At 37.6% G+C, this 13,744-nt stretch overlaps 2 protein-coding genes across 2 annotated transcripts in view; both read right to left on the reverse strand.

The window, feature by feature from the left end:
- The window catches only part of LOC310942573 (mitogen-activated protein kinase kinase kinase 7-like), a 29,715-nt gene extending 23,775 nt beyond the window's left edge, over window positions 1-5,940 (reverse strand). Inside the window, exons 1-3 of the mRNA XM_083907982.1 lie at window positions 5,810-5,940; window positions 5,429-5,539; window positions 3,191-3,256 (exon numbers count right to left, since the gene is read on the reverse strand). Of these exons, the coding sequence (XP_083764108.1) occupies window positions 3,191-3,256; window positions 5,429-5,539; window positions 5,810-5,875 (243 nt within the window). The 5' untranslated portion in view covers window positions 5,876-5,940. The remainder of the gene's footprint in view (window positions 1-3,190; window positions 3,257-5,428; window positions 5,540-5,809) is intronic.
- Window positions 5,941-9,340: 3,400 nt separating this feature from the next.
- The window catches only part of LOC310942700 (disheveled-associated activator of morphogenesis 1-like), a gene marked incomplete at both ends in the record, with an annotated part of 32,136 nt that continues 27,732 nt past the window's right edge, over window positions 9,341-13,744 (reverse strand). Inside the window, 6 exons of the mRNA XM_083908119.1 lie at window positions 9,341-9,535; window positions 10,047-10,217; window positions 11,005-11,139; window positions 11,217-11,277; window positions 13,100-13,207; window positions 13,422-13,590. Of these exons, the coding sequence (XP_083764245.1) occupies window positions 9,341-9,535; window positions 10,047-10,217; window positions 11,005-11,139; window positions 11,217-11,277; window positions 13,100-13,207; window positions 13,422-13,590 (839 nt within the window). The remainder of the gene's footprint in view (window positions 9,536-10,046; window positions 10,218-11,004; window positions 11,140-11,216; window positions 11,278-13,099; window positions 13,208-13,421; window positions 13,591-13,744) is intronic.

Raw genomic sequence — 13,744 nt, forward strand, 5'->3', positions numbered from 1 at the left:
CAGTTGAACAAATTAAAGCATTGAATAACAGTCTGTGCCTGAATACGGTAAGCCCTGTAAATGGCTTTATGGTCAGGTGGTTATTTTTGAACATGAAATACTTTTCGAAAGACTATGTGTCATTATCATTTAAAAAAAAATAAAAAATCTAAATTAAAATGACAATAAAAATGACGGAATGTTTATATTGCCCCGTCTTCAAAATGACAGACAGCTTAAAATGTCTAGTGCAAACTGGCCTTTGTCTTTGTTGAGAATATGTTGTCTATAATCATCAAAACTATATAAATGTGACTTAATGGTGATACATATGACTGTTGATGGATAGATACTGATGGAGAAGCATATCTTTATACTACATGGTATAAATGAATACTTGTAATATTGCAAAATTATTCTAAATTAAAAATCATAGTGCTGAAGTTTGAGTTTTACCACACACAAGAAAATAAGGGCACCTATATATTGGCTATCCATCTTGTGATGGAAATGATTATGGGCAGATGACGTAGCAGTAATCAAGTTCTTTCCAATGGCTAACCACAGCGGTGTCAGTTGTTCATGAAAGGAATTCAGCTAAACATTTTAGCCTCCACAGTATTGCAGCTGCCTGGCATCAGGATTGTGGTGGTTTTAATTTATTAATTGAATATTTGAATATTCTAAACTCCAGTGCATGAGAGGTAGACAAAGTAATGGAGAGTTCACACCAAAGTTAAAAGGCCCTGGTAAATTGAATCACTTCTGATTGACTTTTTATAATCAAGCGAATAATGTAATAATTGAATAGGCATGACCATCCTTAGTTCTAGGATGATTTATATACATGTACATGTACATGCAGTCAAGCAGTGTTGACATAAGAACAAAAATAGCATATTTAAGCCTTTATATTTAACATGTTAAATTTAACACAAATTCCGATTGTATCAGAAATTGTTGTAAATTGGCACTGTTTCACACTGCAAAATTGACTGGGGAGAATAAGACGAAGGTATGATCACATCATCCATTTTGAGGTGTAAGACGTAAATATGATATTTCAATTCATTATTTAATTTCTTTACCATGGATGACACTGGTTCTGTTTCAATAAGGGATGGGAATCTGGGATACTGGATAAAATCACTAGATCGGATATCGACACATTTCTCTTCTTTTTGGCTCTATTCACCACTACAATATATTTGAAATGAAACGAACAAGATGTGCTTTAATTTGAGGGTATTTACCAAAGTAATGGGACAACTGACTGAAAAGCTATTTCATGGACAGGTGTGGGCTATTCCCTTGTTATGTCATGTTCAATTAAGCAGGTACAAGTTCTGGAGTTGATTCAAGGAGTGCCATTGGCATTTGGAATCTGTTGCTGTTAACTTTCTATATGAGATCCAAGGAGCTGTCACTGTCAGTGGAGCAAGCCATCATTAGACTCAAAAATAAAAAAAACCCATCAGAGAATTAGCAAAAACATTAGGTGTGGCCAAATCAACTGTTTGGAACATTCTTAAAAAGAAAGAATGCACCAGTGAGCTCAGCAACACCAAAGGACCTGGAAGACCACAGAAAACCACTGTGGTGGACGACAGAAGAATTCTTTCCCTGGTGAAGAAAAAGCCCTTCACAACAGTTGGCCAGATCAAAAACACTCTCTAGGAGGTAGGTGTATGTGTTTCAAAGTCAACAATCAAAAGAAGACTTCACCAGAGTGACTACAGAGGGTTCACCACAAGATGTAAACATTTAGTGAGCCTCAAAAACAGGAAGAGAAAATTTGAATTTGCCCAACAACGAATAAAATCTGTTACAATTCTGGAAGAACATCCTATGGACAGATGAGACCAAGATCAACTTGTACCACATTGTTGGGAAGAGAAGAGTGTGGAGAAGGAAAAGAACTGCTCATGATCCACGATATACCACCTCATCAGTGAAGCGTGGTGGTAGTGTCATGGTGTGGGCATGTATGGCTGCCAATGGAACTGGTTCCCTTTTATTTAGTGATGATGTAACTGCTGACAAAAGCAGCAGGATGAATTCTTTTTTTTTTTTTTTTTTTAATATATAGTTTTTGGGGGTTTTGCCTTTATTTGACAGTATGCAGTAGAGAGAGTCAGGAAAGGGGGAGGCAGAGTGAGGGTGAATGACATGCAGCAAAGGGCTGCCTGATGCGTGATTCGAACCAGGGCCGCCTGCGTTGAGGACCATAGCTTCTACATAGGGCGGCCGCTTAACCCACTGAAGCACTGAAACACTGAAGTGTTTCGAGCAATATTATCTGCTCATATTCAGCCATATGCTTCAGAACTCATTGGACAGCGCTTCACAGTGCAGATGGACAACGACCCAAAGCAAACTGCAAAAGCAACCAAAGAGTTGTTAAGGCAAATAAGTGGCCAAGTCAGTCACCTGACCTGAATCTGATTGAGCATGCATTTCACTTGCTGAAGACCAAACTGAAGGGAAAATGCCCCAAGAACAAGCAGGAACTGAAGACCTTTGCAGTAGAGGCCTGACAGAGCATCACCAGGGATGAAACCCAGTGTCTGGTGATGTCTATGCCTTCCAGACTTCAGGCTGGAATTGACTGCAAAGGATTTTCAACCAAGTATTAAACAATGAAAGTTTGATTTATGATTGTTAAGTTTGTCCCATTACTTTTGGGCCTCTAAAAGGTGGGAGGCACATATAGAAAGTGTTGTAATTCCTACACCGTTCACCTGATTTGGATGTAAATACTTAAAGAAATTAAAGCTGAAAGTGTGCAGTTAAAGCACATCTTGTTCGTTTCATTTCAAATCTTTTGCAGTGGTGTATATAGCCAAAAAGAAGAAAATTGTGTCGATTTTCCAATATTTAAAAATCAGCAAAACCATTTTAGCCCAGTCATCTTTGGGCAGTTTATTTACTCTTTTTGGGAGAACAATATTTGTTACACAGCTTGAGAATTTTGTCTTTGAAATTACTCAGTCAGCACAAATGTGTTGTTAACAGCTTCATAGTTCAGAAATGGTCTAAAATGAATGCATCAGAATAAAATCAGTATCAGTATTGGACACAAAAAAAATCCTAGTTTCAGTGACAGGATGTGCCAGAAGTTGCACCAATAATTTAGGCAAGGTACCATAGGGGATAGTAATAGGCGTGTGTACAAGAGCTAGTGACCCGTGTTGAGCGTTGGTTTACTTACTGGATTATCACAAGAGCCATACAGCTTAACAATGTTGGGGTGATTCACCCGGGAGAGTTGGCGGAGCTGTTCACAGATGAAAAAAACACAGCCGTTAGAGAGAATGATTTACAGTCTGTGTGCAGCATATGAACAGCACCAGGAAAAACATTCAGGTACCTAAGATGTTTCGATTCTTAATCAATTACAAAACTAAATGTCAACTATTTTGATTGATATAGTTAATAGATTTTAGCCGTTTTGAATAATTAAAACAAGTTCCTCTCTTTGCTCCATATGACAAAGACATCATTCAAAATTAATGATTTGAGTTTGTGAACTAAACAAGACGGTTGAGAACATATTGGGAAACACCATCAACATTCTCTGATATTTCATGAACTAATTGATAAATCAAAAATCTAAATCGGCAGATTAATCAATTATGAAAATTATCATTAGCATTAGTATCCCTATTTCTCACTATAAAATCTTTGCACAGTCCTATATATTTACTGTATTCCCTATATATCCATGATCATTTAATTTGAACAATGATCTAACAGTAGAATATTTTAGCATACTTTAACATGAGGGGTGTGGGGAGGACAAAAACAGAATCCAGCAAAGTGTTGTTTTTCTTTAAAACATTTATTTAATTGAAGTTTTGAGAATTGTGTATAATTACGAAGACTAACTTGAATACTCTCAATAGAAATACACATACACTTATAGAAAGTTCTACATTACTTCTGAAGGCATATCATAATAGAAAATTATTTGGGCAGTCATCACCTTCATTTTTCCTCAAACCATCTACAGTCGAATCACTTACAATTTGACATGTTTTCTTTAATATTTGATGGTGGACACATGAACATTGAATTGGCTTCTAACTTAATTTCTGTCATACATGCTACAGTATATTAGTAAATGCTACAGTATATTAGTACATGTTACAGTATATTAGTACATACTACAGTATATTAGTACATGCTACAGTATATTAGTACATGCTACTGTATATTAGTACATACTACAGTATATGCTTGAAACTTGACATAAACAATGTGATTGAGGCCAATCATGATTTTTTTTATAGGTAGAGGGAGTGAGATAGTGAAACCAATGTTGAAAGAGAACAGATATATATGGAGCTGGAGTGTTCCTTTCATAAACCCCTGCAGGATCCTCTCAGGTGTGGGCTAATGCTGCATCACAAGGGGTCTTGAGCTCAATGGGTCTTTAATCTAGTTTAATAATGGTTAAATAAATTATATATATATATATATATATATATATATATATATATATATATATATATATATGTAGTAGGAACTCTACACTATGTTGTACTTGTTTCATGGTAAATCAGTCGTACACATAGTACTGTTTATTTTTCAACCTTAGACCTGTTGCTCTGCTGTTAGTATGCACAATATACCATGTTGAGCATTGTCATCAACTGGTATTGCGAACAATGGCTACCCAAGATAAATACATTGGTGTTTCTGATTTCTCATCTGGAACATAGTGAACTTGGGGGTGTGATGAATAAATAAAATACAGCATAATAATAATAATAATAATGAATTATAAGTCTAGTAGTAGTGTTTTGGTGACAGAGGTTACACACTGGGGCTTTATTGTTATTATTATTATTGTTGTGGTTGTTATTAAGAGTGTGAACCAGCCCCTCACACTTCCACACATCAGGGGTGCATGATGGATCTCCATTCATTTTTAATAGGGACAAGATTAATATTTCAAAGCACCATGAAAAGACTTTACTAATCTAGTCAACTAATTTTGTAATTGATTAATCCGTCAGGATATATATTTACATATATATAATTAAAACTGCTTAAACAGTGAATAGGTTCTGGTTTCTTTGCTTCGTATTAACAAAGAAATCATAACAATGGAATCATTTTGGTTTGTGGACAAGACGCGACATTATAACATGAAATGTCTCGTCTTGTGATTTGAAAGGCAACAATTTTCAACATTTCCTGACAATTTATGAACCAAACAATTACTCAGGAAAATAAGTTAGAAAACAGTTGCAGTCCTCTTTGAATGTGGTGTACAAATGAAGGATCGGATTCAATTGTTGAATTCTGGAAAAGTTTTGTGCTTAATCAAGCTTGAAAAAGGCCTTCCTTTGTGGAAATAATCAGGAGAAAAGCACTTGCATGGGCCCTAACAACAAGTTGAGTTTGAAGAACGAGTTGAAAGTGGGTTTCATGATGGCCTTACCTCAACAAGGAAAGCGTTCCTCTCATTCTCACTCTCTATGGTCTTGATTGCTACATCCTTTCCTTTCCACACGGCCTTGAATACGACTCCAAATGTCCCTCTGCCCACAGCCTGAGGACAGACAAAGACAACATGAGTGTCCAGATGAGGACAGAGGACAGCTGGACTAACTCTCCAGCACTAACAGGTAAACCACACAGGACACTGCGCTTCCATAACAGCCAACAATGCGTGTATTGCTTCTACACGGGTTGTTACGCTGTTGAGATGAAGTGTTTCATCGGCGTGTTCAGCTCTACCTGTGTGTTTCACACTACATGACAGTTAAACAGGTGATGATCATGAACAACTGCAGAGCTAACGTTTCCAGCTCAACTTTACCGCTTCCACTTCAATGTCCTCATACTGGATGTCCTCGAACAGGCAGGCAGCCGAAGCCTCCACCATCACAGCGACACAGGGCTCCTACAAACAGACGCTTTTCCTTTTCGCACTGTTGTTGTGAATTCAGGAAGTAAAAGTAGCAGCAGCGGTAGCAGCCGTAGCCACGACGCTGTCGTCGTTGACTAATCACGGCGTGTGAACGTCTCAAGTAAACCGGAAGAGACGTAACACCTACAGACTACCGATGTCATTTAATGTTGTTTAGCGGTGGTAAAGTGAATCATTTGTTTAATAACGGTGTCACAAGCACTCCGCACTGACTGATTCGTGATCTTGAATGCAGCTTTGTTTTGTTTCTGCACACACCAGAGTCTCCACAGGGGGAGACAAAGCACTGAACTTCCGATGAAATAATCTGCCACAGCCCTCTCGTGGGGCCGCGGAGGTACTGCAGGTGGGTGGTCAAGAGTTTTTCACTATCTCCCTGTATGAAGCACAGGACTGTGGAAGCATGTTGCTGTCATGCCAGAAAAATGTACAAATAAATCAGTATCACATACATACTAGGTGTTTTATGTTGTTACAACATATTTCTATGGAGTCCAGCAGGTGATGTATGTGGGGGAAAAAAATATTGTCGCCAAATGACTCATGTTTGTTGATTTTTTTTTGTTTGTTTTGCTTTTCCATTGTAGTGAATTACAAAACACTTGTTAGTCTCCTGAATTATACTAACCCTGTCTAGAAAAAAAGACACTTTTGCATAATTTTTGGCCATTTTTATTCAGAACATTAGTTAATATCATCACTATAATACAATGTAGTGCCTATACATCACTCAAGACATAATTTTTCTGTAGATTATACTGTGACATCTATTTGGGGGAAAAACATACATTTCATAGTTTCTGGGAAATGTTATTCAGAAGATATTAGCTAAACTCACCACCATGTGACGTAATGGCAATAAAATAATTAAAGATGTAGGTGGTCCATTTTGTAGACAGTCCCTGCGTGTTTGTAGGACGTCTTGTTTAGATGAAAATGAGGTTGTAGCTGATTTTCTGCCTCACTTTAGCAGGAAAAATCCACCACTTGCATCACAATAACACAATTATTATGCATGGCTATGAGTTATGTTTCTCATTCCCATGTGTGATATTTTCTTCCAGAGACGTTATCTCCCAGTCTCTATACACTATTATTATTATTATTATTATTATTATTATTATTATTAACAATGATGTGGCATCAACATGGCAGAAAACAGGGAAGTCATGAACAAACACCTCAAATATAAAGATGTGGCATGAGCCATTCTCTGTGCATCTTGTTCTCCTTAAAGCACTGATGTTTCATGGATGACCCTGGCATTGGTGGTGCTAAAACATTCATCATCCATAAACACCTGGAACAACCTAACATGTAGATGGTGGTTGTCAGGGAAAACAATTTTATTCAGCCTTCTCTAAAGTTATCAGCTCTCAGTCCTAAGCACAAGCTTAAACATCTCAGCACGGTGCCTGCCGCAACTATCTAATCACAGCGGCCTCGGTGTAGTTAGTACTTGCATCAGTCTGTTGTCTACAGAATTCGTCTCTTCATATTTTCACTGAGCCTGACCGGACTGGGGCAGAAGACTGATAAAGCTACTGCGCAGTCCTCCCCAAGGTCAGCTCCATGTATCAGCAGAGGAAGCACCTTTAAGTATCCTAACTCTGGGACTCACAGGCAGACTGACAGAGGATGCCCAACTGTTAACATACTTGTTTATGTTCGGCATTATCTCAATTCTCCTCACATCTGAGCTGTTTCCAATAAAGCTTTTCAACTTAACTCATCTCTGACTCCAGGAAACTCCATCTTTGGTCGACTCACTAAATAATCAATTCTCTGCAACAGTGGTGATGTTTTCCATCAAAGAGAGAACTGGCTGCTTCATCCACCACAGTAATACACTGGAAGTAGCCTGTAGAGCTGGTTAAAGAATACTAACACTTACAAAACCTGCTAAAACTCACCTCCAACCCAGAGAAGATCCTCGAGGAGAATTTCAGCTGCAACAACATAATCTGAGGAATCTTCTGGAGTCCTTTGGAGCAGGTTAATTTGGAGCAGCTCTAGTAGTCTTCAGAGTAGATACTTCTTGCAGAGTACTGTTACAGTTTGTTGATTAAATACAACCCTTTTATAAATGGACAATCTTCGAACACACACACACACACACAGAGAGAGAGAGATAGATTTTTTTGGACTCTCATTGACTTCCACTCCTTTAGACAGCCTAAACAGAGTTTTTATCTAACCTTTACCATAATAGTGTACTCCCTCGGATTGTATGAATTTTCATAACCCCAAAATGATCCTTTTACATTCTGTACCTTTAATGCTTGAAAAACAAAAGAAACTGACAAATTAAAATTCACACTTTTTTTTATTTTACCCAATGGCAACAGCGGAGGCTTTTCTACAGACATACACACAAAGGACATAATATATATATGCGTGTATATATTTTATATAAATGTATATATATACTGTATGTATATATATAATATTTTATTTACATTTTAACAAATATCATATCAATGAAATCTTCTCTCTTCCTTATGGAATAGAGAAGCCATGTTATTATGTAAACACAGCCAGATAAATACTGGTCCAGGGGACTCCCTTCAATTTATCTAACGCTAAACAGCCACTTAAAGGTTCAGTGTGGAGGCTATAGTGGCAACTAGTGGTCGTAGCTTGTAAATGACCCTCCACATCATCCTCTTTAGCACGTAGGAGACTCTATTGTTTCCCTAAATTACATAAAAAAGATGGAGGGCCCACTCTATACACATTATTACAATTATTATATTCCATTTACATGAAGAGCGCTCCCCATACTACAAAATAGACCTTTAAATAATAACAAAAACTGGCAAATATTGCTTTAACACACCCGTGCAGACATTGACAGGCTAAAGCAGCTGTTAAATAAGCCTTGTTGTGAGGCTATTTTTCGACAATTCTAACACCTGATTATTAGATAAAATAGTTAATCCGTATAATCAATGCCATACACCCCAACATGTTTTATTTTTTTCAAATTACCTTCAACTAAAAACAAGGAATATGCATACAAATATTGCAGGATACTATTGTACAACCTTGAGCCTTAAATATAATGCATTATTATTATTATTATTATTATTATTATTATTATTAATAATAATAATAATAATAAATGCTGATTAAAAACATTTAAAAACAATTTGAATGCCAGTGCAGAATGAACAGTTCACTGTTTTACAGCAATGTTAAAACTGGTTAAAAAACATCATAAACAACAGTGTGTGACTCTGATTATTTCACTTTCTTTCCCTTGGCTCGCTTTATTAAGAAAAGCCAGGTTCGAGCCCCATGTTTCACTGAGTGTGAGCCTCTGTGTCTCAAGCTGGTTCTCAGAACAGGGATTGTGCTCAACATAATCAGTGCCTCATACACTTGAAGTTAAAATAATACCTTTCCTGTTTCCCGGTATTATTTCAGTTTTGCGCTCGGCCTCTCCCGGCTGTTTTCGAACAAGTTGTGCGACCGCTGTTTCCTGCGGTTCATTTTGGACATATCCTTGTCAAACACCTCTCCAGAGCGCAGAGCTGACACCAAGTCATCAAACTCGCCCTCCTCTTTGTTTGCTTGAGATTTCTTGGCCTTCTGCTCTCTGTCTCTCTTCAGCTAGAACATGCCAGAGAAAGAGTGGATGTTTTACATTTTATCAGTGAATGAATGAGGTGGATATTATAAGTAGAACAGTAGACATGTTGCGACATGAAGAGCAGCTGGTTTTGCTAGTTTCTTTTTATTATTATTATTTTCAACTGGAATATGGTGAAAATCGCACTTCTGAGTTTTGACGTAAATGGAATGGCGGTCCGCAGAAACATTTCTGGCGGCCTGCAATGAATTACAGTTGATAGTTTTAATCCAGGAGCTACTGAGCTTGTTAAATGTTTATTGGACATTACTGGATACAGACCAATACGTGTAAGCTGTAGAACTGCAATCTGGTCATTAAAATTATTACAAATGGGATTTCTTTCTGTTTTATTTCCTTTTTTTTTCCTTTGGCGGCCCTCAGTCCAACGTTGGGTTCCGAAATTGGCCCTCAGGTATCAAAACTTTGAGAACCCCTGCAGTAATGCATACTCAGTGTATGGCCCTCTCTTATCTGGTAAGGTTTGCTAACCTGTGCCTCCATGAGTGCCCTTTTCTCCTCCTCCTCCTTGGCCCTGGCCATGTTCTGGTTGTCATGTTTGGCCTCAGAGAAAGCTGTTAGGAAAGTGTCGAAGATCCTAAAGAACTCGTCTGGCTGCAGCTTGGCGGAGTCCTCTCCAAAGTGTCTCAGTGCTTTCCCAAACTTCAACAGGAGACACAAAAGATACACATTTAAGTTGTAAAGCTGGTTTTGTTCTAGATAAGGAGACAACACAGTTCCCTTCACATGGGAGAAAAATGGTCTGCGTAAAGAGCAAAAGAGCTGGGACGAATCTACAGAAATACAGCGCCATTCTGCTTTTTTAATTGTATTTGTGACGCCGCAGCTATCTGCACGTCCCCACCCGTCCTTATAATGGCCGCACCAAACTTCAAGATGCCATACTTTAAAACAATGGACTTGTGTTCATAATGTGCATGTGTTCAACCTGTTAATATTCATTGCCATTGACTGTGTTGTGCGTTAGGTTCAGTTTGTGTGTGTGTGTGGAACCGATGGATGCATTTACTCACATTTCATTTACTTTCATTCCACTCACTCACTCAATTCAGTTTTGTTGCTGTAAAATGATCATTGAATCTGAAACTGCAAAGCCTCTACTTATTGTCTGTGTTAAGAAAATATAGAGAAAAGAAAGTGTTTTAAGTTTAAAAAAAAAATGGGGGGGTGGGGTTGTGTTAGATACAATAGATTCACTGCACTACACCACAGTAGTATGGTATAATAATATTCATTATATAATGTAGTAATTTGATATTTTCAATAGAGTTAGTTAGTTATAATTGAATAAAAATCTACAATTTCCTTAATTTTGTTTATTGTCTATTAAGCAGCATTTTGAAATCCTTTGTTCAGATTTAGCTCATAAAGAGCTAACAACTACAAGAACACACACACACATGACGAATAGTTACTGTTGCCCACTTACCAAGTCCTTGGCCTCAGTGAGTGACTCCTCGACCTCAGAGAAGCTGAATGAGGCCACAGTGATGAACTGACTGACCACAGGGACAAAATGATCAGCAGGAGAGCGAGAGGATTGAGCCTGCTGGAACTGTAGCTCCTGGAGATGGCAGCAAGATGACTGGTTTACACAAAACTGAACACTAAAAAACTTTTTAAATGTAATGTGCCACTTACTGCCTCAATGTTCTTTAGGCCAGACCTCAGATTTCCAATGTCCTTTTCCAACTCTGTCATACTGGGAAGACAAAGTTACACAAAACACATGGCAGTCAGAATACATTTGCTTTTAAATCTTTTTAAACTCGGCACATAGTTTTACTTGATATTGATATTTTGTGCATATGTTTGTCATTTTTTTATTGTTATAGTGGTCATTAAAACACTTTTGATCATTTTAATTTGACCAGTAAATACACATTTGTGAAATAACCAAGCTATTCATTTAGCATAATAATAGATTTGTTGACACAATTTGAGAGAAACAGGCCTTTCGTGTGCACAGACGCTATTAACTCTTTGTACTTGAAAGGATACCACTTTATTTCACACTTAAAAAGCCTTTTCCATATAGAAACTGAAAGTTTGTTAACTGCTCACTCTTCCACACCAAACTCTATAGAGAAAATCTGTAATTTTTGTACTGCTGCCTTGTTTGGTAATTTTCTGTCACTTTGAAAATCCGAACAAATGATTTGAATTTGTTTTTGATTATATTGTATTTATCTTGGGTGCAGGAAATGAGCAGTTTGCAAAGTGACACAAACTTCAGTTTCTAGTCAGAAAAGAAAACAGGTAAGCCTTTGTTAAGTGACCAAAATCTGTTTTACTTGATATCTGTGCTGGCAGCCATGTTTTCAGCAAGAACAAGCATTCAAGACTCAAGTTAATAATACTAATAATAACAATAGTACATCAAACTACATGATCAGTGATTTGAAGAGGTCTGTCATGAGTCAGAGTTCCAGATGTGTTGTGGGAACTTGTTAAAATTGTAATATGCAGTATATTGACTTTGCCCATAAACCTGGGTTGTGTCTCATATTACCCACTTATTAACACCACATCAATATATGTGGGTGGTTGTGTAAATACAGTAAATGTTTGCGTTTGTCACATAAATACAAACATTCAAACTCCTCAAATTCGAACACCCTGCATGTTAAATATAGATGGGAAAGGGAGGGAAATCTGGTCATTTGGATGGAATACCATTATGAGATTTTTTATAATGCCTGCTCAGAAGAGACACAAAGGGAATAGAACAAGTTGTTGGAGGATGTGTGGTTCAGATATAGCCAACCATTATCATTTATTTTGGGATTGTCCCAAACTTTTGCCTTACTGGCATGACATTCACGATTGTCTGGAATACATATTTCAAACTACTATACAATTTGATGTCAGCTCAATCTATTTTGGTACCATGGTATTGTATATTCAAACAATAGCAGATAAATATCCAATGAAGATATTGTTGATTGGAGCGAAGAAAGCTGTAACGAGAAAGTGGCTACAACCCAACGCACCGACACTGGAAGACTGGCAAGGAACTGTTCATGAAAAAACAATTGTTCCTGTTTTACACATTGTAAAAAGAAAAATAAGGAGAGTTAATGGATGGGAGATCACATGATGGTGCAATTATATAAAGACTTGATTGTGTATGTATAATTGTACTGAATTTAACTTGTATGTTTCTCCTTGATAAAAATAATATGAAAAAAAACCACATATACTATATACACAGTATAATGATTCTAAATTCTGAGTGCATGATTCACAATAAATAATTCCGAGTACTTCCTTATGGGGACAGAAATCAAGTCCCTGTAACAAAAATGATTGCATTTTAAGGTGAAAACGTGCTGTATGGTTAGGACAGTAGTAGTTAAGGTTAATGTTAGACTGAGTCTCAATGAAAAATGTAATCTGAAGTCATGGAAAGCAGGTTCTGTGCGTGCGTGTGTGCGTGCGTGCGTGCGTGCGTGCGTGCGTGCGTGCGTGCGTGCGTGCGTGCGTGTGTGCGTGTGTGTGTGTGTGTGCCACTTCATTCCTACTTGACTTTAGCAGCTTCTGGCACATTCTGTAGCTCATCACTGAAGGCCACTAGCTTTGGAAACTTCTTCTCCATGACAGAGATCATGTAGTGAAGCAGAGTGATGTTTCTACAAAGACACACACCACACAGTTAAAAGTCCATTATTCATCACTTTTGAGCCATTTCTTTACCCCAGGAGACATTTTTAACACGCTGTTTCATTCAAGCATCTCAGTTGGACATGACTACATGAATGTGAGTCAGCATGTACATGTTTCAAACATCAATATGTCCTTTATGAAAAAGGCCAGTCACACATAGACATTGCAGTGTTGCTCTACCTGTCTATGCATGACTTGGTGTCAGTTAATTTGTTCAGACTGGAGACTTTAAATCCATAGGCATTTCCTCGTTGTCCTTTGTTCATGTAGTTCCCAAAGGCCAGAACCACCTCAAGGAGTCGACGCAGTCTCTCACTCTGCACCACTTCTCTGGATGCCAGGCACAGAGCTGAAACAGTACAGGAAGAAACAAAGGCTCACTAATCAAGACAGTCATTTGTGTTATCAGTCTGATGCTGATCAACAATTAATAAAATAACTTTGAGAGAGTGGTTAACAAAGTTGTTTGCTGCTGAAAACAATGAGATAAAGCAGTGAACGTA

This window comes from Microchirus variegatus (genome assembly GCF_963457635.1).
Source record: "Microchirus variegatus genome assembly, chromosome: 21".
NCBI lineage: Eukaryota > Metazoa > Chordata > Actinopteri > Pleuronectiformes > Soleidae > Microchirus > Microchirus variegatus.